Genomic DNA, 27,588 nt, shown 5'->3' with positions numbered 1-27,588 from the left:
TGGCCGTCTATCAGCAGGCAAAGGGCAATGAGGCCTGAGCGCCTCTCTGTCTGTGTGTGCCGTTTCAACAGCTGCTCTCCACCAGCAGCTATCAGCAGTCACAGTGATTATATCTTCACTACAGCACATCGCATCACAAACTTACTGTATTTGTCAGCCTGGGCTGCAGTTTTTATGTATTTGTTTAAAGAATTTGCGTTTTAGGCGCCACTTTATGAGTCCTGCCTATAAAGAGACAGGAGACACGCAGGTTTGTAGGTCGAGAGTAGTGTAATGAAACATAGGAAAAGCTCAGTTAGACACTTCAGTGATCAAACCCAGCAATCTGTGAGTCTGGTGGTCCATTCTGATTGGATTTTCACAATTATTCATTTTAATTAGTCCGTAATAAAATATAAAACTGGGATATACTAAGATTTATATATTGTATCTGTATCTAATTTACAAAAGGAGCACTTTGTCTGCATTTAGTTCCAGCTTAATCATTATGATAATAATAATAATAATAATAATAATAATTAGTGCTAAGTAATTCACAGTGCCTATAGAGCTGGACATGTGTGTCCTATAGTACTGCAGGTACTTTAGTATTGGCTGAAGTAAGACTCTATACGAACCCTGTAAAGTTTGGTCATAAGGGTTATATTTTAATGTTTATATATGACTATTATTTTTTTATTCCTACAGATCTGAGTGTTTAGGTCAGTAGTTTATTCCAGATCGGCTGTAGTTTGATATTTTCGCTCAGCTTCAAACAGTAGGACTCGTCCTGTCCTAACCAAATGATAAACATATGAACAGACTGCTCGGGCTGTAGAGATATCGATCGGAGCCCTGTCTCTCTCTCTCTCTCTCTCTCTCTCTCTCTCTGTGTGTGTGTGTGTGTGTGTGTGTGTTTTGCATGGGATTGTCTTGGGGGTAATTGAGTGGCCCTGTCTGTGTGTGTCGTCTCTCTGGCGCCATGTGTCTCTTTGGATTGCTAATTTATCTAACCGCTTAGTCTCAGTTCGTACATCCGGTTTTCCGCGACCTTTCGAGACTTCAGTAGCCATGCTTCAGTAACTCATGCCCGACGTTAATTTGGCTAACAAATGCTGACAAACTAAATCCCATAAAATTACGCGTAGGTAACATTTAACGTTTTGTAGGTGATATTTAACGAGACCTACACAAAACCACGATTTGTAAGCAGGCTAACGGCTAAAGTAGCTAGCTACCCCTTCATAGCTACCCAGCGGGGTAACGGGGATCTGCCGGATGGGGTAGCCAGCTAGCTTTTAAAATATTTGGGCTTTATAAAACTGAAGATGTGAAATTAATGTTTAATTTTAGCCTTTTACCAATATATTACCAATTATGAATGATTTACAGGCTCACAAACACCAGAGAATAAGTGATACAGTGCATTAATCCCCACTTGTCAGTCTTTTGATTTATTTCAACCGTCTCGGCTCTTAATCTAAGCCTGAACGCCAACGAATTTCGCATGTAAATGAGGCGACGAGCTCGTCCAATGAGTGTTGCCCGGGGGCGTGGCGACGCGGAGTCCCTTACGGGTGCCCTTCCACCGCACAGAGTATGTAAATAAAGCAGCAAACTCGCCCAATGAGCGTCGCCGGGGGTGTGGCTACGCGGAGCCTCATAACTGTGGCCTGACGCTGTCTGCTGTGAGCGTCCAGAGCCGTGGTGTGAGAGGTCGCTGTCCAAGCCTCAGCACTCTTGGATTAAACCGTGTTTCTTTTCGTGTGTTTTTTTTTTTAAATCAGTATTTCTGAAGCTTTTTCGACGTTGTTTTCGAAATTGTCGGTCGTTACGTGTAAGTGCAGCTTCAGGCTTGTTTCTCGGCAAGTCTCCGTACAACTGGGCTTCCTCTGCTTGTCTATGGATCCGGGGAGAGAGCTGGAGGGCTTCTGAGTGTCCGGGCGCTGTGTGGACACTATGTAACCTACGGATCTATGGGAATGCAGTGATGTGTATAAAGCACATGTAGAAAGCGGGTCGTTGTCACAGAACCGATTTGGAGGGTCTTGCCACAGGCTTGAAGGACCGGGAAGAGTTGTCGTAAATGGATCGCCATTCCAGCCTGGTTTCGCTTTGGTTTCAGCTGGAGCTGTGTGCGATGGCCGTCCTCCTCGCTAAAGGTAGGCACACCAGTCCGCTCTGTCCCACACAGCAAGGGTCTGAAGAGTTATAGCCTGGGTACAGAAAGGCGAACACCAGGTCCTACTACAAGTTAAGGAAGAAATCCCTGAAAGGCACGTAGATTAGAGGACTGGGGGGGAAAACATAACAGAAATGGGCAGCTAGGAGATGAACATCCACATCTGAAAATAGAGACTAACCTTTCTACATCAGGTTGAGTTAGAAAAGTAAAAACTGTGAAGGAAAGTGAAAAGCAAGCTGGACACTACTGAAGCAAACTCATGAAGTAAAGGAGGTCAAGTCTGTAATGGTCTATATTATAGTCTAATAGTCTATATAGTAATAGTCTAATATTATTGAGCCAAGAAGCACGCTTTCTCTCTTGTAGATCAGACTAATAAAAGTTCAGTGATCTCTAACACACATGAAGCTCTAAAGTCATTTGTTTTCATATGTAAGTTTGGTGAGGCCACCTAAATACCCAGACATGTAGGTATTTCAGTACACTGTTTCCAGAGCAGGCTGGGGTGGCTTGTTTATCTGTGCTGCATTTCTAGACCGTGTGTGTGCTCTTCACATTAAAAGCATCCACAGTTCTGAACATGAGTAAGCTTGCGTGCAAACTTCAGATTTTAAGAGTTTCCATTTGGGCTGAAAGAAATTGATTGACTGACTGGCACGCAAACCACTGAGGATAAACTACAGTTCTTGCTTTTTATAGTACAAGATAACAGACCTCAACACTGTGACGGATATCATATTGAACATCTTATAAAAAATAGACACAAATATATTTATTTAGGGCTCTGCCGAAAGTTATATAGATTTGAGCAAAGATTAATTTGATTGCTTTTTCATATCAAAGTCCAGAATATTTATTCTACTGGCATTAGTAAGAAATGAATACTTTCCTTACAGGCAATAAAAGTAGACAAATGCACAGTCTCTCTAAAGCTTATAAAACAGCCTGCCATGTGGTTTACAACATCACTTTAGCTGATTCTGCAGTGAAACACACAAATTCACATCTTGGCTCTGGCTTCGACAGTCACTTTACCCAGCGAGCACAGTGTGTATATTTGGATGAAGTGGCAGTTGTTGGACCTCGGCCTATTCAGTTAAAACAACAACACGTGAAGATTCAGGGGGCCGTTTAGTTTTTTCTACAACCAGCTCAGTCGCACTGTTTTAAGGATGTAACGCCCTGGTGCATATTGATGATTTGTGTCTAATAGTACAAAAATCTCCTTTATTCATATAAATCTTTTGTCATTCACAGGAGAGATCAGGTGCTACTGCGATGCTCCACACTGCGTTGCCACCGGATACATGTGCAAGTCAGAGCTTAATGCTTGTTTTACCAAGGTATTGGACCCACTCAATACGAACTCCCCGTTAACACACGGGTGTCTGGACCCCTTATTAAACTCGGTGGATGTGTGCCCCAAGAAGAACACGGACACTGTACATGGAGGCTCATCTCCCATTGAGTGCTGTCACGATGACATGTGCAACTACCGAGGACTACCTGATATTGCACACACTCGGAGCGACGCCACAGGTAAGAAAGAATAAAAAAAAAAAAGTTCAGAAACAATAAAAAAAAAACTTGTATTAATGTATTAATATATTAATGTATTGCATCTCCAACTCTATTTACTAATTTAATTTGTACTGTTGTGCTAGTCTTCCTTGAAATGGTTATAGCTTTGGTCCTTGTGATTGCTTATTACACACACGCGCGCGCACACACACACTCACATTTTTTATAGCTCCCATGTCTTCAGGCTGCTGTCTGTTATTTAATGGGTTCCAGTGTAGTGCGAGTGTGTGGGTAGTAGGCAATTTACCTTTGAGCGCTTGGATACAGATCACATACTTTTTATTGCATGTGGATCATGTAATTTTCCCACTGTGCTGGAATGTGCCCCTAATCATATCCTTGAACAGAGCACACTTTAGTCACATAAATTAAAGCTGCATTTATGAAAAGCTACACCTAGAATATGTGGAGGTTACTAATAAAGTAAAACCAAAAAAAGATGCTCTTTAAAGTGGCGACATTTGAAAGTAAAACTCGCATTTATGCTGCAAGATCTCGTCAAGTTCTTCTTGATAATGACCGCCCCCCCCTCCTTTTCTCTTTCAGACCGATACCAGCCAGATGGCTCCAACCAGAACCTGATCACGCGGGTTCAGGAGTTGGCCTCGGCCAAAGAGGTGTGGTTTCGCGCCGCAGTGATTGCCGTGCCCATTGCAGGAGGCCTCATCCTGGTGCTTCTGATCATGCTGGCACTGCGGATGCTGCGCAGCGAGAACAAGCGTCTGCGGGCCCAGAGGCAGCAGATGCTCTCCCGTCTGCACTACAGCTTCCACGGGCACCACCATGCCAAGAAGGGCCATGTGGCCAAGCTGGACCTGGAATGCATGGTCCCTGTGACGGGACATGAGAACTGTTGTCTGGGCTGTGATAAGCTGAGGCAGGCCGAGCTGAGCCTGGCAGGGGGCGGCGGAGGAGGGGAACGCTTTCTCTCGCTTGTGCACTGGGGGATGTACACAGGCCACGGCAAGCTGGAGTTTGTATGACTACTTCTCGGTGCCTCCATTGTTGCAGCTGGACTCTAACGAGGGAAACTGAGGACGCTGCTTATGCTTGAACTGCATAGCGTTTGTTGTTGTACTTTTATTATTATTATTGTTATTATTATTATTATTTGCCCCTTGCCTTTGTAATTTTATTACCCCATCCTTGTAAATGGAGAGAGAAATTGAAAAGGACACATATGTGTTTGTTTTTTTTCTTCAATGGAGCACTTTACTTGAATCTTGAATTAGAACTTGAGAGGGTGGAGTTGTTGAGAGTTAAGACCCGCCCTCCTCCAAGGCCTGTCCTGTGGAACCTGGACTGACACTGAAGACTGAAGGATTTGTAATGTCCGTCTTATTTGCACATTTGTATAAAAATGACCAGATGAAAATACTTTTCTCTTTTTTGCCTTTTCAAAAAAGCTGATTTTAGAAGAAGTTCATTGACCAGGGTACAAATATGGACATTTTTTATTTCAGTCATCTTCTATAAATAAAGGACTCAGTGTTGACTGTAAAAGTTTAAACCTGCCTGGCTGTAATTTTATAATTCTATTTATTGAGGTGTGTGTGTGTGTGTGTGTGTGTGTGTGTGGTGTGTGTGTACTCTGAATTTCTGTCAGTAGCACACGGCAGGGAAGTTAACACAGGGGCCTTATTCAAAAGCAGTGCTTCCACTGAACTGCGTCATTTCTGAAGTCCCTCCAAAGGGGACACATTACATCTCTCTCTCGCTCTCTACCCTGCACTCCAGGGATTAATGCTGGAGGTAGAGTGAGTGTTTATTTAGTGTGTGAGGGAATGGCAGTAAGCTGTGAGCTCGGAGCCCTTGGCTCGCACTCAACAAGCACAGAAACGCTCCTGTATTCATTCAGGCTGTGGAGTTCAGCTCACTACAAAACTGCTTCAGGAGCCGTGATTATTTTCAGAGTAAGTCAATATAGTGTTGCGGTAACTGTACTCACTCGCTGATCTGTGAACTACAGATCTCTGCTTGACCCGAAGCTTTTGCTCACATTCCGTTGTGAATTCAATGGCTGGGGGGAGGTGTGTAGTAAATGTCAAGGCCCAGCACGTTCTCAGAAAGAGCAGAAGAAATGAAGACTGAAGTCGTTTAAGCTCGGGCATAATGAATGGTGGTGGGGCTGGTCAGCTTTGCGAAGTGCTGTCAGGATCTTTAGATCAGATTACAACACTGCATTCCTCCAGCAGTGCTCTGGTATTTGTCAACAGTGATTGCAGATAAGTCATTGCAAATGGACAAGACACAAGAAAAGCTGCGACTGAGTGTTATATGAACATGCTGTATGGGATAATGGGAACTTTTGTGTATATTAAGCACGGTTTGTGTAGTTTTGTAGTAAGAAATGTTAATTTACTATAATCTATATTGATCTATGCGTCGTTAAAGTTTGGCGTATGTAACACAAGGCTTTATACATAATTTGCAACAATATAATCATAATGTTTTAATTTGGTAATGACATTTTGTACAAATACAACAGTCAGTCTCATTGATGTGACCTTTTTTGGGGCCCCATCTCACACTACTTACAGGACCTAAAGGAACTGCAGCTAACGTCCTAGCGTCTGGACGCCTTTAGAGATCTTGTGGAGTCTGTGCCTCACATGGTCAGATATATTGCGATGGCACGAATGGAGAGTGGCTACTCAATATTAGACAGTACTAATGTTATGGCTGATTGGGCAGGACAGTGGTGTTTTCCAATCCACTGGAACTAATAACTCGAACCCTCAACTGCAAGAAAGCTTTAGGAAACCTCACTTACATGAAATCAACTTAGAAGTCAGAATCTTATTTTTCTCTCTCTCAGTGATACACATTTAACAGTGTGTGTGTGTGTGTAATACAGCCCTATTCATTACCACCCTAAAGCCAGTGCTAAAACCCATGTGCAGCTTAACTAGACCTGGATTAAACCAAAGACTGAAATGGATTTGAGTGAAGAATCCCCACTGATAGTGTCATTTAGTTCAGTTAATCTGTTTCCTAAGTGCTTGGTCAGTCTCAGCTCACACTCTCTGCCTCCCCGTCTCAGGTGACCTTGCTGTGAGTCAGGACCCCTGGAAGACGCCATTAGCTGGCCGTCCACTTAACAGCCGCTAGCATTAGTGAGTATGGCCTCCCTCAGGACTATTAGGGCTCAGCTAATGATAACAAAAGCCTGAGAGTTTGAACAAGCTAATGCTCTGATTGTGTTCTTCGCTCTGCTCAGCCCGGGCCATCACCTGCTTCAACAGCCTGTGTGTATTTAAAAACACACACACACATGCTTTTAGGGACTTTTTGGCTCTTTTCAAACACACTTATTTTAATTATCTTACTTTTTCTGTTGTGTGGAAGGATTCATCGAAGCAAAGGCCTTCACTTTGCCTGTGAAATTGTTATTATAGTGCTAAAGACAATGACATTTTTAGGTTGATGTCATTGGATACGCGGGACATTACCGTAGCAAAATAATGTTAAATATTGTGACTTTATGTTTTGCAGTACTGTACTGATTCTCAGCACAGTGCCCATTTTTAATGAGTAAATAGTTCACATGTACAGACAGTGGTTCAGTTTGTGTTGTATTTAAACTCAGACTGATTGTGCTGTTCTGACTGCTTAAAAAGTCAACTTTTCTTTTACTCAGATTGTATATATATGATTGTATGTGTTTTTAATACTATGACAATTTCCCTAACAATTAATTAAAAATAAATCATAATATATTGACCTACAGTATTGCAATCTATCACAGTAAAATGAAGCATGAGCCCTGTATCGTGGTATGTTCATCATATTGCCAGGTTCTTTGCATTTTTCATCCATTTCTTTAACATAATTTGAACATGATCATTTGAACCTTTATATTGAACAGTTCATGAATAATGTATCAATAGATAGGTGAAAATTGACGTGTAAATACAATGTAGTTACCTTGGTACATCGATGCTGTCACGTAAAAACCTCCTACCTCCAGAGCAGCAAATGAACAGGACAAGAGAAAAAAAAAAACATTTAATGGAATAAAATGTAAGAATATTTTATATTTTTATAATTTTGGAGCATTTCTGTTGGTCAATTCATCATCAAATTGTCAACACATTGTAAAGTAAAAAAAAGTATATTTCCCCTTTTTAAACAGCCTAGCAACGTACCATGACCCAAAGGCACAGAAACAGCGTGTATAAGGCGTGTTTGTTGTGTCAGTCATTATTATGATTATCTTTATTATTATTATAATATGTTTTTGACCACAGGTGAAACTGTAACTACTCCAATAGCTTGGTCTTAGGTGTTTTTTTTTTTTTATTAACACCTTGTCCTTCTCCTCCAGCTCCCTCTTTATTCTTTTATTCTTTTCTACCTTCTCACTGAGTTCCTGCCTCAGTCTGCTTGATTTATTATTAATACTTATATTAATAGTTTAAAGCATTTATCTTTCTCTTATAAAGTAACCAGTTTGGGAATGTAAGGTTTTCTAACAGCAATGATATACTAGTGTATATACTCACCATTGCAATCCCTGGAGGCCTCACCTCACAACTTACAGAAATTTCAGGAACTATAATGTGTGTGTGTGTGTATATATATATATATATATATATATATATATATATATATATATATATATATATATATATATTAATATGTTTTCCAACGCACTGAAATATAGAACTCAAAAGCTCAACTTGCGGAAAATTTGGCTGTGAGCAAAATGGATCCCTACTCCCTCATTATTACTGCACTATATAGGGAGAGCCTATTTAGTTTACTAATTAGCATTAAAACTGAGCTGCGTTTAAAGCTTTATACACACACAAACGTACTTTGTCGGCTTCATTTAGTTCTACTGTCTGTTGCTTAGTAACAAGACTCAATGCATTTTGGTCCACATTTAAGTGTATATTTTTTACCTGAACCTTTTTTTGTTGTGGTCACTCAAATGTGGACCAACATTTATCCCTCATTGACATTAAACTAATAAAAATTAATCATATTTTCTTACATCAACATTATTTGAAAGTTCTGTTGGAATATTTTTGGCTCTTTCTGTAAAGTTGCAATTTTGAAGATGCAAGTTTTTTATCCAACAGCAACAATCTGTATCCCAGCTGGTAATATTTTGATGAGTGCATAAAAGGTCTTGTTGTTGTCATTACAGGACAGCTGTGCAGTGTGTTAAGACCTTCAGACTAGGACCAGCAGTGGACCGAGACCTCGGCTGATCACAAACCTGGGGTAGGAATATGCCTGTGCATTTCTGAAAAGCTCTAGAGCTATGGAGAGTGGAATAATATAAATGTTACAAGTATGAATGTAGTGACTGATTTGAGATGACATGTGTATATATGTTCTTATATGAACATAATATTTGGAACACCACATCCTGCTTTATATATTGATATAAACCTCTCCAAAACAGGACATAAACACAATTAACGTCGTAATGAGTCTCATACGTGTCCTTGGTCAGTCTCTACATGGCTGCTCTGCATGGACTTGGCATCTCTGATGGTGTCTGTAAAGAGCTGTGTGTGTGTGTGTGTTTGAACACTATTTGCATTGCTCATTTACCATGCCCCTGGCCCACCAGACTGCCTGCATTGACATGCAAATTAAACAGGGGCACCGGCTGAGGCTCCTACAAAAGCTCAATTTGTTTTGATGTGACTTCAAACTGCCCTCTTTTTAATTCAGCAATCAAGTTTCATTGAGTCACTGTGTGTGTGTGTGTGTGTGTGTGTGTTTCTACCCTTCTTTCTTTGCTCTTGTCCTCCCGCAAAGCCTGTCAGAGGCCACAGTCTCCTCTGCTTTAGATGAATACATGGAGTTAGCATAAAGCCGGATACATTCTCAAGGGTTAGACAAGCATGACGGAAAACAGATTAAATGAAAGGTTTGGTTTCATACTGAACTGCAGAAATCACTAGATATACAGTCTCAGCACATGTGTATTTTTGTTTTTTTTTCTTTCTTTTCTTACTTTGTTTTAAGTAGTAAATGTTATACAACTGACCTTCAGTCTCTTTTCAGGGACAGTATTGGTGTTTAGAGTGGGGTGATGTGGTGAAAAAATACACTTCTAAAACCTGGATCAGAATATTAGAGGAATAATATAGAGGTTTGGTAGGTTAAAACAGACAGAATTGTTTATAAACTACAAATATGATGATGCGTAATGATCCCTGCCCCTTTCTGAGTGAAAACTCTACTCTCACTCTGACTGGTGGTATATACTAATTTCCAGGTCTTTGACAGTTTTGTTGCTGTCAGGTTGTTGATTTTCAGGTAGTCTAAAACCTATGGTCAGAGAGGCGGACAGTTATATCATGTCAATATTCAGCATTGTTATATAGAAAATTCAAGAAATTCAGTGTGCCTCAGTCAAAGTGGAGGCACCGTGTTTCAACAAATCAGAGGAAAATCCAGTTTACTGCAGCCATTGCAGACGTTTCTAAGTTCAGCCTCCACTGAATACACTCCACTGCTGCATTCTCTTCACTGGCTTCCTGTAGCTGCCAGTAACAGATTCAAAACCCTGATGCTGGCCTACAAAGCCAAGAATGGACCAGCCCCTCCGTACTTGATTGCAATGGTCAAAAGCTTCAAGTATGGCTCGGCTTGACCCGCCATCCCTTAAGATCCACGAAAGACAAGCGTCTAGGCTTTTTTCTGTCCTGGCACCGAAGTGGTGGAACAAATGTCCCCTGGGTGTCTGAACAAAAGAGTCACTCGTCTTTAAACACAGAATGATCACCCGCCTCTTCAGAGAGTACTTGGGCGAATAGTAGAGTGGTCTATTCAAACTAGCTGAGGTTATTCTTAATTAATAGCAAAGCACTTTTGTAAGTCGCTCAGGATAAGCGCGACTGCTAAATGCCGTAAAAGTAACTGAAACCTTTTGACACAGGCTAACTTTACACTGGGATGTCTGGCTCTGTCTGGACTGGCTCTGTCAGTGCAGCATCACCACTGTTTACTATTTTAATTTCATTTGCAGATGGCTTGATGCCACAGATTTCTCCTTTTGCTGTCCTTCACTCTTTGAGGAAGTAAGGAAAATTGTAAACTAGGGTTCTTGGACGAACAAAAAGAAGCTTTTTGACATTGTATTATTTACAGTTTGGCAGCAGCAATATGATTGGGTTTGCTTTTACCCAAAAGGAGGCGTGGTCGTTCGGACTACAGGGAAGTGAGGTGTGGTCAACATGGAGCCTGGAAACAATTTTTAACTTATTGTGAATGTGGCAGTTGTTTTTACATCGTATCAAAAGTTCATGATACATGGATTGACTTGAAATAACTTTTTATTTTGACTTTTTAATTAAAAGTTACGAAGGTCTGTTCCTCCTGTAAAGTAGTCATTTTGGAGATACGAGGTTGTAACATGACAGTAACGATGTACTGTATCAAGTACTACAACATTTACACATGCACTCTGACTCCCTTCTGACCCCTCTGACAGCTCCTAATGCTTTCCTCAAGAGGAGGATGCAGGACTGAGAGCATCATTTTTATCATCTGTTGTATTTCAGAACATAAATTGCTCTCTAATGTCAACATTTCCACCCAGTCTTCTTCAAGTGATTTCCATTTAATATTTTGCGCTTTTGTCTCCTGGACAGAGACGCAGTTGCTTTTTCGACACACCACAGGCATCCGCTGACCTTGTCTTGCCTCTGACCCACTTGGCATTGTTTATGCTTTTGGAAAATAAAAACATGCATCTGAAGGTAGCTTTTCCACTTTAATTTCAGCAAATCCTAACAAATCGCGTCCCTGGCCCAGACGATTATTTATTGGTCTTGCTAATGAAATAAACGCTGGCACTCCCAACAAACAAACACAATCCATCATTCCACAACAGCTATTTACATGGAACGCCCAAAGTAGAACGCTGAAGGAACCCGAAGACTTGGAAACTCAAGTGACTGCCTCCTGACAAGTGTCCATTTAATGGACAGCATGAGTAAATATTTGCCTGAGTGAAAGAGACAAGAGGAGCGATGCGCTTTGAAGACAGCAAAACACCAACCGGAACCATGTCCTCATGGCCATCTCCACTCCAAACATTTATGCTGAAGTCAGGCTAACATTTAGATATAAATCTGCCCCACAAGAGAAATAATAATGCTGGGAATATTTAAGAGACTGGCTATAGCTCTTAAAACCTAAATGTCAGCCTCTTTAAATTGATCTTTTATATTTTGTTTTATTTGGTAGAATCTGAGCAGTTGAGTGTTCTGAAGTGGGGGGAAGTCCCTGCATGAAATGTCAGCCAGGAGCATGGGTTTGTCAAATCTGCTGCAGTGCTGTAGGCTGATCTATCATGACTATATATATATATTCTTAAACTGAAGAAATATGAGCTACCTATGAATGCCTTCAATGAGGAAGTGGTTTAAACTCTAAAACAAATAGACTGTAGACAAATAGATGGTTTTGTGAAAATAAATAATAAAATGCAACACAATTGTAGCAAAATATGTTTTCAACTCTCAATAAATCAGCTACAGTAACACTTTCTTTTCAGTCCCTTAAGTTTTAGATATTAACCTAATAAGTGTAAAATAAACTTACCAGGTATTTATTTTAGGTAACTTGAAGGTGAGACCTAAGATAGTCTTAACTAAATTAAACAGAAATGCCCAAAAGTTTCTTGCTACTAAAGTAAAAAAAAGCACATAGTAAAATCTTCATAGTTATGTTGGATAATAAAAAGTTCAAACACGCACATACCAAATTTGATTGCAATACCTTTGAATACCTCTATGTGTAAGGCATTGTAAATGAGAAAAAAGGTTTATCCATAGTAATAATCATTACTGTCTTTTACAGACCAGGTAATTGACAAGGACATACTACATAAGACTCATATTACAACTTTTACATTTTACATTACAAATTCCGATTAATGAATGCAACATGAAGTACTAACAGAAAAAAGTAAAAAAGTATTATTTATTATTAAATATTCTATTTTGTTTATCAACTTTTTTACTAAAACTAATATGGGCAAATTGTGTTAGCCTGTCCAGTTATTTACTATCATTTAAACTGTCTTGGTCATGGCATCATGTTACCCAAAGAATTACCTAGCACTTTGTCACTTGTACCTCACCCATCCCTTGTTAATACAATACTTTAAAAGGTGCACCTCAATTACATAACCACTAACAAATGCATTTAAAATTGCACATTTTTACATTTATGGCATTTGGCTGACACTCTTATTCAGAGCTACTTACATTTAAATCATGTTACACTATTGGAATAGTGTGGCTGCTGGGAAAATCGAGCCTAGTGTGCCACAGAGAAGGCAGTGCTGTTACCGACTATGCTACACCAACTGCTCATTTACTTCCTATTATTCTTGTTAGGTTGTCAAAACTGTTAGAAATGCATAGCTGTTTTTATCCATGTGTTTTAGACCTTACAGCCCTACCACTATCTCAGTACATTCAACTGAGTGCACTGGCTTTAGTTTTTTTGCTTTATGGGCAATAACTTTTAAGGTTAATTTTAATCCACAGCTCTTTTATAGCATTTGTGCAGGAAACAATTCCTTTTACTTAGCTGAATATTTAGCACGTAGACTAATAACAGTTTGTAAGTTATGTAAGTATTCATGCACACATACATAAAGCCAGGGGTATATATATATATATATATATATATATACATATGTGTGTATATTTACATTGTAAAATGCACTAAAGCGAAACAAGAGATCAAATGCCTGCATACATTTGACCGTATCACAGCTGTCTCCAGGGTGCTTTCACAGAGTAGAAGTCCCTCTGATCTGTAGACTCAGTGTGGCTTTGGGCACTTAAGGAGCTCCTCTGTATGAGTAGACATCATGATCCTTCCCCAGAGAAGCCATCCAAAGATGGCAGAACAATGTGGGCCTCTCAAGAGCAAGGCTTCAGCCGCTGACCCCTAGTCGCTAAAACCCACTCCACTCAGCTGGTCTAATGGACTCAGGTTTATCTAAACCACCAAACAAGGCCAGACCTGACCCGGGCCTTTGGCACTCGTGATTGAGTGTGACTGATCTATTGAAGTGTGTACGGAAGTGCAGATACGAAAGAGAGTTACAATGAAGGCAGCCCTGACTGCCGTCGCAGGCTGCTGGAGAGATGGACTGATAAACATGCATGATCAAGAATGAATTTACTCTGTAAGCTGGCTTTAGCTAAAGAATGGTCTGTGACGTAGGCCTACATTTTTAGTGGTAGTTTTTATTTGATATAAAGCCATGGCGTAAAAATCACAATACAGCAAAAACTCACACTGCGATTGTAAAAAAGGTGGTCAAGTTAGAATGTTATAATCGTGATCTCCTCCACTTGTCCGCATTACACTTGACCTGCAGCCTGTATGTATGTTTGTATGACCTATATGTGGCTGCTAAACGTTGCCTTGTTCGTAATTTATGTTGTAATCTAAATGCAAAATTAATGTGTGCAATAGCTTTATTCATTTGCAGCAACCTGAGTATTTGCACCAGCCTATAGCCTATTTAATTAGTAATTAGACTACAGTTTATTTAATAGGCTGTTATAGCTTTTTATTTAAATAATATCCGATGTTATCTTCATTTCTTTTGAATGTAAATTATGATATTGTTGTTGGCCTATTGTTTTTTGTGTAATTAAATTAGAGTAGAGGAGTAGAGGAAACTCAGACATGATTCTTGTAGCATATTTTGCCAATGTTTAGGCCTGTGGATCATTGAGCATTAACATAATTCTGAACAACTCGGATTTGTAGTTAAAAAGGTTGCTTTTAATGCTCTGCTTACTAAAAATGTTGGGTTTAAATCGGCATCTGGCTTATAATGGCAGTCTTTGGGGCGGGCCGTGGCAGGCTCGGACAGAACGCGCACAGGCTTGGTTAGGGTCGGGCTGGATTTTTGGGCCCACTCTAAACTCTAAACCAAGACAATAACATTATTGTTAACATAAATTGTTATTATCAAATATCACTAAAAAATCTCTCCAAATGTGAATTTTACAGGAGAGGAAAAAACATAATTTTTAAAGGAAGTCAATGTAAAAAGTTTTTAAAAAAAGAAAAAGAAATATTACTTGAAACTTCTGAAACTGAAAATTCATTTTGGAACATTTCTGTTGGTCCATTCATCATGAAATCATGACTTGATCTAAAGTACAGCTGCCAGATTTAAATCACGTCAAAAGGTGAAAAACCGCAAACATGGATTTGCAAGGTTTTTTTGCATAACACCAACAATTTGTAAGTTAATTTAAAGACATTTTACTCTCTTTGTACTTCTTTGTACTTCTGATTTCTATTGGTCCATGAAATGGGGGGTGAGGTGGGTGGTGATCATCCAACATCCTGACCTCACTAATGCTCTTGTTGCTGAATGCAATCAAATCCTCACAGCAATGCTCTAAAATCTAGTGGAAAGTCTTTTCCTGGACAGTAGAGACAGTCACTCCAGCAACAGCAGGATAAACTCTTTTAAATTCCCTTGATTTGGGAAGAAACAATAAATGAGCAGCTGTTAGAATACTTTTGACAATATAGTATATTTCTAGACATAAGAATTATCCTCAAAAGGAATTAACCCCCGTGCCCATAAGCTCTTTATAGTGAAAAAGCATTTTTGCTGGACTCAGCTAAAGGCCATTCATTGCAATATGGCTGCTAACCCACAAATCCCCAGAACTGGACTCCAAACAGCCTGACAATACGTATCAGCATATCAAACTTCTACACAGATTTGGAACCAGACTCCACACTTCTGCTGTCTCTTACGTCAGAGTAATGTCACGGACCAGATTTACATAAAGGTTGACATTCTCTTGTTATGATTTGAAAGAAAATACTATAATCAACATCCATTCATTTTTCTTTTCACTGAAGAAGGTCAACAAACTTTGCCCTTTTCCATCTAATGAGTTTTTTGTGATGGATTTGAAAAGAAAAAAAATCTTGAGAACAAGACAAAGGTGTAATTGAAGGAGGAGAGACAGAAAGGGGGGAAAACCTATAAAGGTTGCGTGCGTGCTTGAGACTAATAATGGAATTCACAGAAGCAGATTTGGCTCCTGGCCCGAGAAGCCTCTTATCTTTATTTTTTTTCTTCTCTCCTTTTTAAACTGTGACACACACCCTGGCTTGGCAGCCATAGCCCCAGGCCTCCTGCCGAGATATAATGTGTGTGTATTGTGAGTGCAGAGCCCCTGGATTACTGCACTGAAAGGAGAGAAGCCTGTGTCTCTCTGCACTAGCCTGCTCTAAAGCATCACCTCCACTACTGTTTAGTCTCACTTTAGCAGACCTAGGATCAGTTGATGAAGTCTTTAAAAAAAATCAAGAGCATGTGAGCAGTTTAACTGTGCTCCAGTCTAATTATAGCCTGGCAACATTGCGTTGACTCACTTTCTGTGAGTTGTGTAAGATGTCTTTGGATGTCTTTGGAATTTACCACTACCACTAAAAGAACCAATGGTCCAACCTGCTGTAAACGTACAGCAGAATTCCAGTCTTGCCGGAGTCTGAATTGGAGTGAATTTCTTAGAGAACGCTCCTAAAAACAAAGAATTGGATGTAGCACTGCAACACTGCTGGAGGGAGGACTTAAGGACCTAACATATGTCTCTTTCGATACATACAAAGCCAGCCACTGCCTCTTTAAACTGCCACCAAAGCATTGTCGGGCAGCTGATACGCTTGGAGGAAAGCGCCAGGTCCTTAGCTCCACCTCCCAAGCTAACAGACGCCTGTGCCGACCAGCATCGCACCCTCTACCCACCTGAAGAGAGCATGGCCAATTGTGCTCTGGTGTGGCTTGGGATTAGAACTCACGACCCCCGGGCTGTAGTGGTAGCTCATTACACCGCTGAGCAACTCAGAGTCCTTGTGGAGGTTCTTTAATTGTCTTCACACACTTATAGGACACACATAGCTCATTTTCAAAAGTGGTTGTTTAGAGAACCTGAACAGTTCTTTAGGGAACCAGAAGTGGTTCTTTTATGGCCTGGTTTGAAAGGCCCCTCTTTTTGAGAGTGACCCATGTTTTATATATATATATATATATAAACTGATCGTTGGATTGCTTTGTAAAAGACACTTGGTCATTGGTCATTTAGCAAACACCAGAAAAAATACCACCAATCTTACCACCAATCAGTCGGTTGGATCTGATCATGCAGAAAGTACACAGTCAGTTAAGTGTACCTCATCGCCTGTAGCTTATCAAGGTACTCTCTGCCAAGACTGTGTATTGCAGGTTGTAAAGGCAATTATCTTTTAGTAGAGGTTGTGATAGCTGAAGAATGCCAAAGGCCCCACCTGTATCCCCACCCTCCTTCAGTAATTATGGAAAGGGTGTGGTAGTGCCCCAGCACAATGGGGCTGCCTTGTAGTTACCACATATCTGGAAAGGGTTTTCACATCATTATCTTTTAGAAAAGACGCTCAAGTCATTTTCTTTCTGAACCACACTGTACGTTTGTGCCAGTTCAGCATGACCAGGCTGGTTTCTTTCAGAGTTATTTATTACTTCAAAACGCTTTTGATACAATAAGAAAAGACGTATACGAGCTGCTCAGCAGTAGGGCAATAATTTCTAAACTGTCAGTGCTAAACAACCTCAAACTGTCTTAACGCAAATCAGTTGACTGATCCTTTGATTACTTCAGGATTTTATATCTGTTCTTCTAAATCTCGGAGAGTGTTTTGGAATGCTGAAGAGATACAATGTTGTGGAAAATCAAGCTAATTGGAGCTTAAAGGCAAGTTACTGTGCTCACTAGAGGAGCCTCCCAGTAATAAAATCAAATGTTGTCATAAACCTGTCTCACGAAATGAATTTATCTGTTTGTTTATTCAGCAAAACGACATTGCCACCGCATGCGGTGTATCATCTGCTGCAGGAAAAGTGAATTATGGCAGTTGCTCTACGCTGGTCCGGAGCACGCGACTAAATGTGCGGTAATTAATCTGCTCAGATGGTTTACTGCATTTCTCTGGCTAATGTAAAAGCATGAGGATTGTTTGGAGCCAGTGTCAGCCCTAAGAGAGAGGGACAGATGCCCTGGGAAAGAGAATGACTAATTGAGGTAAATGTTGCAGCATGCAGACACATTGGTGGCCTGAAGACATCTAAGCCTTTAACTGGTGAAGCCTCTGTATATTCTTATACATACAGTATAGTCACACATAGAGTAGACATGTATGTTGGTGGGGTAGTCAGTGTATGATCAGGAGTCAGTAGACATTTTAACATAAAGAGATTATACACTAATATGGTTGCTGTCATGTCAGTTTACTATAGGCACTGCTGCAAGTACTGTATGTCCAAATCCATGCAGTATGTAAGGAAAGTTGTGGATAAATATTCTAAACGAGGATGTAACCTTTAAAAAGGGGGGCGGGCAGAGATGCCTTGTCATGGTCAGATGCATATATGAAGACATGTTTACATTCTCATTAATGTTCTGCTCCTTATCCTGGCTGTTAACATCTGTTCCAAGCCGTGTGGATGCCCTTGAGTAAACATATCCTCTAATCTTTGGCTTAACGGCAGGGTACAGCACCACCTCCGAGCATGAATCGACCCGAAAAAATCGTATGGACGTCGTGAACGATGGCAAAGCGTGCAGCTGCAACGTTTGTGTATATTAATAGGTAAGGCTGCCTATATAAAACTGCAGGTAGGGTATCTTGATAGGCCAAAAACACCTTTTGAGAAAATGCTCCCAGCAGGAGTATGGGCAGGATATGTGTTTATAGCAGTACAGTAAAATAACTATCAGAGTGTAAGGAAAAAGAAATGGAGGTGATAAACCTTTTTCTTTTTTTCAATGTAAACTTTTGTAAGACTCAAACAATTAGTAACAGTAAGTGAAGATTTTATAATGCATCCAAGGCCAACAGAATTTTAATAGAAAATACAAGAAAACATATGTGGCCTCTGAGCGCACTGAACCAGAAATAGCAAAAATGAATGAGTAGCACAGCTCGACAGAACCCTGGCATTTACTCAAAAATTGGGACCTGGGTCCATTTAGATTTTAGAGGTGCTTGTTTGGAAATTTAGGAAAATAAAGAATGTGCCATTTATTTTGGAAACTTACCTACTTTTATGTAAAAAAAAAAAAAAACAGAATTAAGAAAATAATCCATTATCTTGTCACTTTGGTGTCCTTTTGGAGGCAGTCAACCATGTTCATTGCAACCTAAGAAGGTAAAAAGGAAAGAAAGAAAAGAAAAAGTAAAAGGAAGTTAAAAATGTAAAAAAGTTATTAAGTTGAAGATAGGCTTGCACTACTACAGCAGGAGGTGTAGATCACCATCCACAGTGGTTTTACAGTCTAGGGTTATTAAATGTTATTATGTGTTGAACGTATATGACGCTTTACAAATGGAGCCCAATCTTAGTGGAGCCATAAAGGCCCTGTTAAACCTTTTTGGCATTTTGCTGGATTTGAACATTAAAACGCTTGAGTTTATGAAGCTGTGTTTGCCCCAGTTAAATGTTTCTTAATGGATGTTTATCTTTGCTAGCTATTTGGTCACCATTGGTTTGGCAACCTCTTGAAGGACAAGAGGGTTTGTTTTATCTACATTGGCTGAACAGTTGTGTAGCATTAGGGATTTTACAATTACAGACATTATAATGACCCATGGCTTCAGTAGGTTGAGGTGGAGTCTTCATGAATTGCATCCATGATCCTTAGTTGCCCATGACGCTGTTGCCAGTTCACTGATTGTCCTTTCTTCAACACTGACCATTACATACCAGGAACACCCCACAAGTCCTGCCTGATGTATTGGAGTTGCTCTGACCCAGTCAGTTGTCTATCCATCACAACTTGCCAGCTTTTAACAACACATCAGCTTCAAGAACTAACTGTTCACTTGCTGCCTAATGTATTCACCCCTTGACAGATGCCACTGACTATGAAGATAGTCAATGTTATTCACTTCACCTGTCAGTGGCGTTAATGTTGCTTAATGTAAGCCTACTTTAGGACTTAACTTGGACATAACTAGGACATAACTTGTGCACTGAAAAGATTATTTAGCAATAATTAATTTTATTTACAGCAACAATAACATTTACAGTAGTTTTATAAAATGTGTATTGTAAGATGATGTGGCCTAAGTGGTTTTATTGCTATTTAGTAAATGTGCAGAAAAAAATACACATTAATTATTATTTCAGTTTCAGGAGACATCAGCATCTTATATAGAAATGATGTATAGCGTTCTTAACTAGGACTCAAAACATCACACACTGCTTAGGAATAATGCATGCATCACTTTAGTTAAAAGGTCCCTTAGTCATTTACCTCATAAAACATGTCATATTGCAAATCCTGATATAAGCTGTTTATAAATACTGGAGTATCAACGTTATGGGCCCACATATTTTGCATTGCTGTCCTTTAATCTCAGTAAATTAAAAACTACAATCTACTACAAAAGCTTGTGTGAAGATGGCGTGAGACTGTATGCAGGAAAAAGAAGTGAGATGATTAGGAAGTGAGAGAAGGAGAGAGACCATAGGAGTAGAGCTGTTTACTGCAAGGTCAAGGTCTCAATGACATGTTTATGAGTTCACTCGAAGCAACCTATGCTGTTAAACTCACAGCCTATAGTGTGTGCGCACACACATGCTTAAACGGGTTCTATATGAAGGCCTTTAATTTCTCTTCTGTTCTTTTATTCTCGCTGAGCTTTGTCTGCATCAAGAGTGAAAAAACATTAAGACTGCTACTCAACATCAGATTGACTTCTCTAGGTGAATCAAGTTGTATGTGTGGAATAGGCTGTGAGTTTAACAGCAAAGGTTCATGTGTATAAGTTCTGCATATGTACATGGCAAGGTACATTTACTTCTATATGGTAGATTTATTTACATAGATTGTTTCACTTGTTTCACTTCGATTAAGAGTCTGCGTTTGGGATTGAGTTCTGGAGACTGTTTGAACAATCCTTGTTGTTAGGGAATGTGCTTCAACTTTGCGCTGTATTTAAGTCTGTTTTGCCCGTTATTTTTGAAATTTGTCATCAAACTGTTAGTGCCCCTTGTTGGGCTGGCATGCCCACGTGGCACTTTTTTAAAGTCATTTGACTTTCTTGGATGGACACATTTTTAGAAACGCTGCTGAAAAGCTAAACTTTCAAAAACATTTGCACATTTTGCCAGTGCTAAGTCAACACTGTTGATTTAACATTAGGAAATGTACTGTGCGGATACGTGAGATATTCTGGCAGCTAGTTTTATTGGCATGTAGCATAAATGCTAAATGCTGCTTCGCCGTGTTTATTTTGTCCTCTAGGCACAGGCAGAAGACAACAGCAAGCCATAGTGTTTATACTATTACTTCTTAAACTCACACACAGATGATAACAAAGTTAGTTAGACAGTCATTAGTTGTCATAACAGCTTATGTGCTATAATATAAGTGTTATGTTACCATTACTGCATTTGTCATGACAGATACTGTAAAGTGTGGCATTGTGACTTTAAATTTCCATGTGACAAACTGTCATAACATCAAACTCTGAGACATCTGTCATGACAGTTACTGCTTGTGGTAATGCTTGATTTGATTCTACTGAATTCCAGTATGCCTTCCTGACCAGAGGCTTTAGGCTTGCAGGTAGACACTGTTATACACCTGCAAATGATTTCAGAGACATGCTAACATCTAAGTGATCATTGCCACTGTAAAATGGTGACATCATTTGCATGTGATAAACACAAAGAAAACCTCATGACGTCCTGTAGTTTTCTGTTTCAGTAAAATTGAGTTGGGCTCAAACAGTCATGCAGTAATACAATGTAGAGGCTGTAGATAATCGGAATTTGCTTTAATTGAGTGACTAAACAAAATATAGCAGCTTTATCTTAAGTTTAGTAACATCAAATGATGTGGCTTGACCTTTTCTCTTTTTCTCTGTCCCTCGCTCTGACACACACACACACACACACACACACACACACACACACACACCTGACCCCTCCCTCCTAACCAAACCCATCTCAGTTTCCAGTTTTGGCAAGAATCAAATGTGGCAACCGTAAGTGCTGGCATATCTTTGTAATACAAGAAAATCCGATAGGTTTCTTAAAATGAACAAAACCTGTGTGTACTTCTCTGCTTTCACATTTCCATCTCTTACTGCCCTTTTTTGTGTCTGGGCTGATGATGTCACTTCTTTGTCCCCAAAATAAACTTTTTAACTCAAAATAGAAATGACTTGCCTTCTCTCCTGTCCTGAGTACAAAAATCAGCCAAAAATCCTTCCACACTGCAGGGAAAGGCTACTTGTATCCTGTGTCTAATCTTACACACTGTACAAGCGTCACTCGCTCCTTATACTTCAAGGAATACTCTATTCCATTTCTGCAGCTTTTATGTAGTCAGCATTACAGTCGATTATCATGGACAGTATGTACTTTAGTACTAGAAAATCATTTCTAATGGAATCCAGTGGTCAGGTGCTGAAAGCTGAACAACCCGAGAATGCCCTTTTACCGCTTACTACAGTGGTAGCGTGAAGATAAACAACAGTGTTCATGACAATAATTGGATTTCCATGCAAACCCCAACTCCCTGACTTCTTTCCCAGTAGCTCGAGCTAAATCAGAAGCTCAAGATGATATAATGTTTCTAAACAGCCAACACCTGCAACTCATATAATCTTCCGCTCTCTCCCCCCAGTTGACATGTAAGTCATGAGCTCAGCAGCTCGGCCTCAGGCTTCGATTTCTACATCTGATGTCAGTGATGTAATCACTGTAACTGTGTGTCACCACTGTAAACATCTCAACACAGAACGTTTGAGTAAAAGAAATAGGGCAGTCATAGATGTTTGTGAAGTGTAGATGTGTACATGTCTATCATTACTTAAATAGGCACACTGCTCATCAAAAGTTGGACACACCTCACTTTTTAAATTATGGGGGAAAAGTTCACTTTTTAATTACATAAGAAACATTTCTGATTAATTTTGTTAAGCAACTATTTGCTAATCCTTCAGGAACCTTATGTTCATCTTCTTTGGAAATGTTCTTCTTTAAAATGTTCTTTTTTGAGAGATTGTCTAATCATGCTACACACATACTCTGCAGATTCTTCTTGGTTCTAAGGGGGAAAGGGGCAGTGCAGGCGTTAAACTCTTGATGGGCATGATGGTGTTAGCATGTCACTTTTATATGTAGTGTTTCCCGCATTTGCTGTGTATTCACTGTCTGATCATTCTTTATATGACTAACTCTATGAGTTTTTCAGTCACTACCTGTGTTAGCTCTCCATTGTTAGCTTTATTTTGTGGAAGGTGGTTCACTCATTGCTTTACTTTATTCTCTTACTAATAAAAACCTTAATCTACCTGATTCATTATGTAAAGTCTGTCACTCCGACCGCCCAGTGCATTGTACAGATTTACAGTGTTTACATTCCTGTAACTCCTTTGTGTGTAATAATTTCTCTCCAGAGAAAAGCACTTATAGTGTTAGCATGTTAGCACGTTAGCACATTATTGTCATGCCGCTTTTACACCCACAGCGATACAGCAGTGTTCTAGCTAAAAAGTGAAAATTGGGACGAAGTAAAGGGGTACTAAAGAGCGTCTTATACAGACATAAGATCAGTGTGTAAAACACAGACAAGGAGTTGGTCCAGGGTGCTGTTTTTAAATCAGGTTTTCTGAGGTGCTGGATTCCCATGTTCTGATGTTATTTATAAAATTAGTATTATTTTATTATGGTCTCCAAAATTCACAGTTTTGAATTAGTAAGAAAATGGATCCAGAATTGACTAATGCTCCTTTAACCAGCTGTGTAGCCACAGTAGTAACTACTCTTGCTCATTTGTTTAAGACCTTTTAGAAAAGCTTGGTGTCTCTAAACCTTTAATGGGCAATAAAGGGTATATTACCAATGTTCAATAAAGTATACCTCATTTTTTGCAACATGCTTATCTATTTAAGAACTGGGATATAATTCCTGTAAACATGCTTAAGCCAAAATTTTGACCTGATCATTTAATTTCTTGATTAATGGGAGCAATGTAAACAGACATCAGGCAACTCTAAATTAATGGCAGGGGTGTGTGCTGTATGTGTGTATACAGTATGTATGTGTGTTTGTGTATGTGTATAAACGGCTGAGCAAGGGAGAGGGAAGTTGCTGGCAGGAGTCAAAGCTCATTATGCTATCAGGTTACAGGCGGGGGGGGGGGGGGGGGCTGCATGAGAAACAAACTGCTCTGAGTTCTCTCTCTCTCTCTCTCTGTGCTCTTTTCCTCCCTGTCTCTCCCTGCACTTCCCCCTGTCTCCTTCTGTTCCTCTCTCCATTCGTCTCCCTCTTTCCATACTGCAGCTGTAATCATTTCTCCTCATTTACTTTTCTACATCACTTAATGCGAGCGCAAACTGCTAATATGCTTGAGAGAGGAAGAGGGAGCGCAGGAGAGAAAGAGAGCGATGGATTCCCTGTAGATATGCAGGAAGGTCAGTTTGATTTCTGAGCACATATTTTCTCCTAAAATGTCATTAACACACATAATAACCGAGTGGGGGAATTTCCAGCAGCTCCTCGCAGTGACTTCCATCACAGTATCCTAGACACTAATGTATCATCATGAAGAAAGTACTATTCATTCCACAGGCTTTATTTATAGGGGGATATAAGTGAGACTGATGTCTGCATTAGAGCTGCGTGTCTCTGTAATATAACTGTATAAACAAGCAGGATTAATAATGAGGAAGAAATTCCACTCTTCAAAATAAAGGTGCTTTAAATGGTTATTTAAGCGATGCTATCGAGAAACCACTTTTGGTTCCATGAAGAACCATGTTTGCAATAGAAATGTGTAAAGTAAATCATGTGAAGAACCTTACAGTTGCTAAAGAACCCATGCATCAACTGAAAGACCTTCAAAAGGCTTACACATCTCTATTACAAACATTCCAGCCAACATGCCAAGGTGGGGCTTACATTATTGGAACGTGGGCTAGGTGGGTTCCAGGTGGGTTCCAGGTGGGTTCCAAGTGGGCATGGGCTCTGAGTGGGTTTGTACATGCATTTCACTGGGACCCAGTTGAGCTTTCCAAATAGGTCCCAATGTTACAGCCCACCTCAATGTTACATGGGTGCCATCTATGCCCTATATACAAGGCCATATACACTGACCCTGGTGGGCATCCATATGTGGGGTCAATGTGGAATCTTAGGAAAAACCTTAGTTCCCGGTTGGGCTACCCATACAGGACCTACATGGATATGTTAGCTGGGATGGAACCCAGGATCTTCATGGAATCAAAAGTGGTTATTCTGTGACTTTCCTTAAAGAACAATTTGAAGCACATTTATTTGTGTAACACTCTGAAATGTTATTGGCTTGGATGCAAAAGTTCTAGATAAACATGGTAAAGAATGTTCAAACTCTCTCATTTTACACACAAATAAATGTTCATTTTGGAGAAAATCCATTGAAATGTTTTTATGGAACCAAAGATTTGTGTTTTCGTACACATCAGCTGCCCTTCTCATTCTGATGATTGGAAAAAATACAAATATTCCATACTGACCTGGAATATCTGGCTACATTAATGAATATTAAGAGAAAATCACACTTTCAGGAACATAAGCTTTGCAGGTTTGCAGGATTGATGCAGTAAGATTGCTGATGCCTTTGGTTGTTTGTGTCAAAACGTGGGCCCAAACATCATCTGTGCTGTTACAGTGGATGGATTAAGGCAGTAGTCGTGTAGGTCATTTGGAATGGCATGTTTCATTATCCGAGCCATGAACATGGGAAGTGGTCTACACTTAATGCTGCACCATTACAGCAACTTAAGTGCTCAGCAGTAGGGAGCTGGCATCATTTATTTTGAGTGACACATGAAATTAGCTCCCTTTTCACTCCAAAAGAGTCAGCCCCCCTCCCCCTGAGAGAGACCAAACTTTAATAAGCTAGTCTGAGCGCCTCCTAAGCGCCCACTTCACAATCCACATTCAGCAGCGGCATGGGGTGATACTTTCACCCAGTCTGACGGAAAGTTAGATGCTGACGAGATGAGGTGGAGGAAAAGTGGAACTGCTTTCTCAACACGACCACAGCTCTTAACCGAGCAGACAGACCACACAGTGTGAATCTTTTATGGTGTGTAAAGGCTCTGTCCTCTGTCTACTATGTCTGAATTGTTGGAGCTCTTTCATAAAGGGTGTGACACATATTTGGTGCCCCATTACGGTCTCATTTCATCATGTCAAAATTACAGAGAGAAAAACAGTGCCCAGATGTATCTTTAAAAGAAAGACAATGGCCAACTTTAACTGCTGGAAAATGGTAGTGTCAGGAGCTATATGAGGCCATTCTGAGGCTACTTAAGGATAGAGGTAGAGAGCATTGAGAGATAGAGAGCATTTGATCCCTTGCTAACAAACACTGTGTGAGTGTTTGGTCCTGTACTAAGTGGCATGTAATAGAGTGCTCCTCAATCCCGTTAAATCATTCTCCTGAATCAGGCGGATACCGTCTACCTCAGAGACACAATTTTATGCTAATGTATCTCTAAGTAGAACATAAAATAAAAGCACAATTATGATGACAGCTTTTTGAACTTATTCTGTTAGAGTGCACTAAGTAAGACAGTCGGAATGTGTCTTGATGATGCGAGAGAAAAACTCTATTGATGTTACATAAAAAGATTTATCATTTTATTTTTCACATTATACCCCCTTCAGTTCACAGGACTACTGTTCTCAGCAGAGCTCAGTAACACTGAGATAAATAACTGATCAGCACAGTGATTTATCAGTCTACTCAGGCTTTAATAGAGCTCAGTAACTCTGAGATAAATAACTGATCAGCACAGTGATTTATCAGTCTACTCATGCTTTAGTAAAGCTCAGTAACACAGATAAATAACTGATCAGCACAGTGATTTATCAGTCTACTCAGGCTTTAGTAGAGTTCAGTAACTCTGAGATAAATAACTGATCAGCACAGTGATTTATCAGTCTACTCATGCTTTAGTAGAGCTCAGTAACACTGAGATACATAACTGATCAGCACAGTGATTTATCAGTCTACTCAGGCTTTAGGAGAGCTCAGTAACACTGAGATAAATAACTGATCAGCACAGTGATTTATCAGTCTACTCAGGCTTTAGTAGAGCTCAGTAACACTGAGATAAATAACTGATCAGCACAGTGATTTATTAGTCTACTCAGGCTTTAGTAAAGCTCAGTAACACAGATAAATAACTGATCAGCACAGTGATTTATCAGTCTACTCAGGCTTTAGTAGAGCTCAGTAACACTGAGATAAATAACTGATCAGCACAGTGATTTATTAGTCTACTCAGGCTTTAGTAAAGCTCAGTAACACAGATAAATAACTGATCAGCACAGTGATTTATCAGTCTGCTCAGGCTTTAGTAAAGCTCAGTAACACTGAGATAAATAACTGATCAGCACAGTGATTTATTAGTCTGCTCAGGCTTTAGTAGAGCTCAGTAACACTGAGATAAATAACTGATCAGCACAGTGATTTATTAGTCTGCTCAGGCTTTAGTAGAGCTCAGCAACACTAAGATAAATAACTGATCAGCACAGTGATTAATTAGTCTGCTCAGGCTTTAGTAGAGCTCAGCAACACTGAGATAAATAACTGATCAGCACAGTGATTTATTAGTCTGCTCAGGCTTTAGTAAAGCTCAGTAACACTGAGATAAATAACTGATCATCTGGTCTGCTACAGTGTGCACGAGTTCCTCTTTAGAGTCTGTTTACCAAACTTTGATGCTGTTTTTAAGATTGTATTTTTCATTAACTAGTGGGTAAATAT

At 39.8% G+C, this 27,588-nt stretch overlaps 3 protein-coding genes across 3 annotated transcripts in view; 2 read left to right on the top strand and 1 right to left on the bottom strand.

The window, feature by feature from the left end:
* Nucleotides 1–1,639: 1,639 nt before the first annotated feature.
* Nucleotides 1,640–5,255, top strand: bambia (BMP and activin membrane-bound inhibitor (Xenopus laevis) homolog a). The gene is made up of 3 exons (XM_072667206.1): nucleotides 1,640–2,141; nucleotides 3,422–3,703; nucleotides 4,292–5,255. Exons 1-3 carry the CDS (start codon nucleotides 2,066–2,068, stop codon nucleotides 4,726–4,728), a joined length of 795 nt encoding a protein of 264 aa, XP_072523307.1. The 5' UTR covers nucleotides 1,640–2,065; the 3' UTR covers nucleotides 4,729–5,255.
* Nucleotides 5,256–8,035: 2,780 nt separating this feature from the next.
* map3k8 (mitogen-activated protein kinase kinase kinase 8) overlaps nucleotides 8,036–27,588 on the bottom strand; it is a 135,438-nt gene continuing 115,885 nt past the window's right edge. The window contains exon 9 of the mRNA XM_072667089.1: nucleotides 8,036–8,054. The gene's annotated coding sequence lies outside the window, so the exon portion shown is untranslated. The remainder of the gene's footprint in view (nucleotides 8,055–27,588) is intronic.
* Nucleotides 13,571–27,588, top strand: part of svila (supervillin a) — a 316,503-nt gene continuing 302,485 nt past the window's right edge. The window contains exon 1 of the mRNA XM_072667084.1: nucleotides 13,571–13,574. The gene's annotated coding sequence lies outside the window, so the exon portion shown is untranslated. The remainder of the gene's footprint in view (nucleotides 13,575–27,588) is intronic.

The sequence above is a fragment of the Salminus brasiliensis genome, chromosome 22, assembly GCF_030463535.1.
Source record: "Salminus brasiliensis chromosome 22, fSalBra1.hap2, whole genome shotgun sequence".
Lineage (NCBI taxonomy): Eukaryota > Metazoa > Chordata > Actinopteri > Characiformes > Bryconidae > Salminus > Salminus brasiliensis.
The sequence above is the reverse complement of the archived record's forward strand: the minus strand, read 5'-3'. Positions and strand labels throughout refer to the sequence as shown.

Coding starts and splice junctions, on each gene's coding strand:
- bambia (XM_072667206.1), top strand. CDS start 2,066: ATGGATCGCCATTCCAGCCTGGTTTCGCTTTGGTTTCAGCTGGAGCTG. Junction 2,142..3,421: donor GGCCGTCCTCCTCGCTAAAG/GTAGGCACACCA, acceptor TGTCATTCACAG/GAGAGATCAGGTGCTACTGC. Junction 3,704..4,291: donor CACTCGGAGCGACGCCACAG/GTAAGAAAGAAT, acceptor TTTCTCTTTCAG/ACCGATACCAGCCAGATGGC.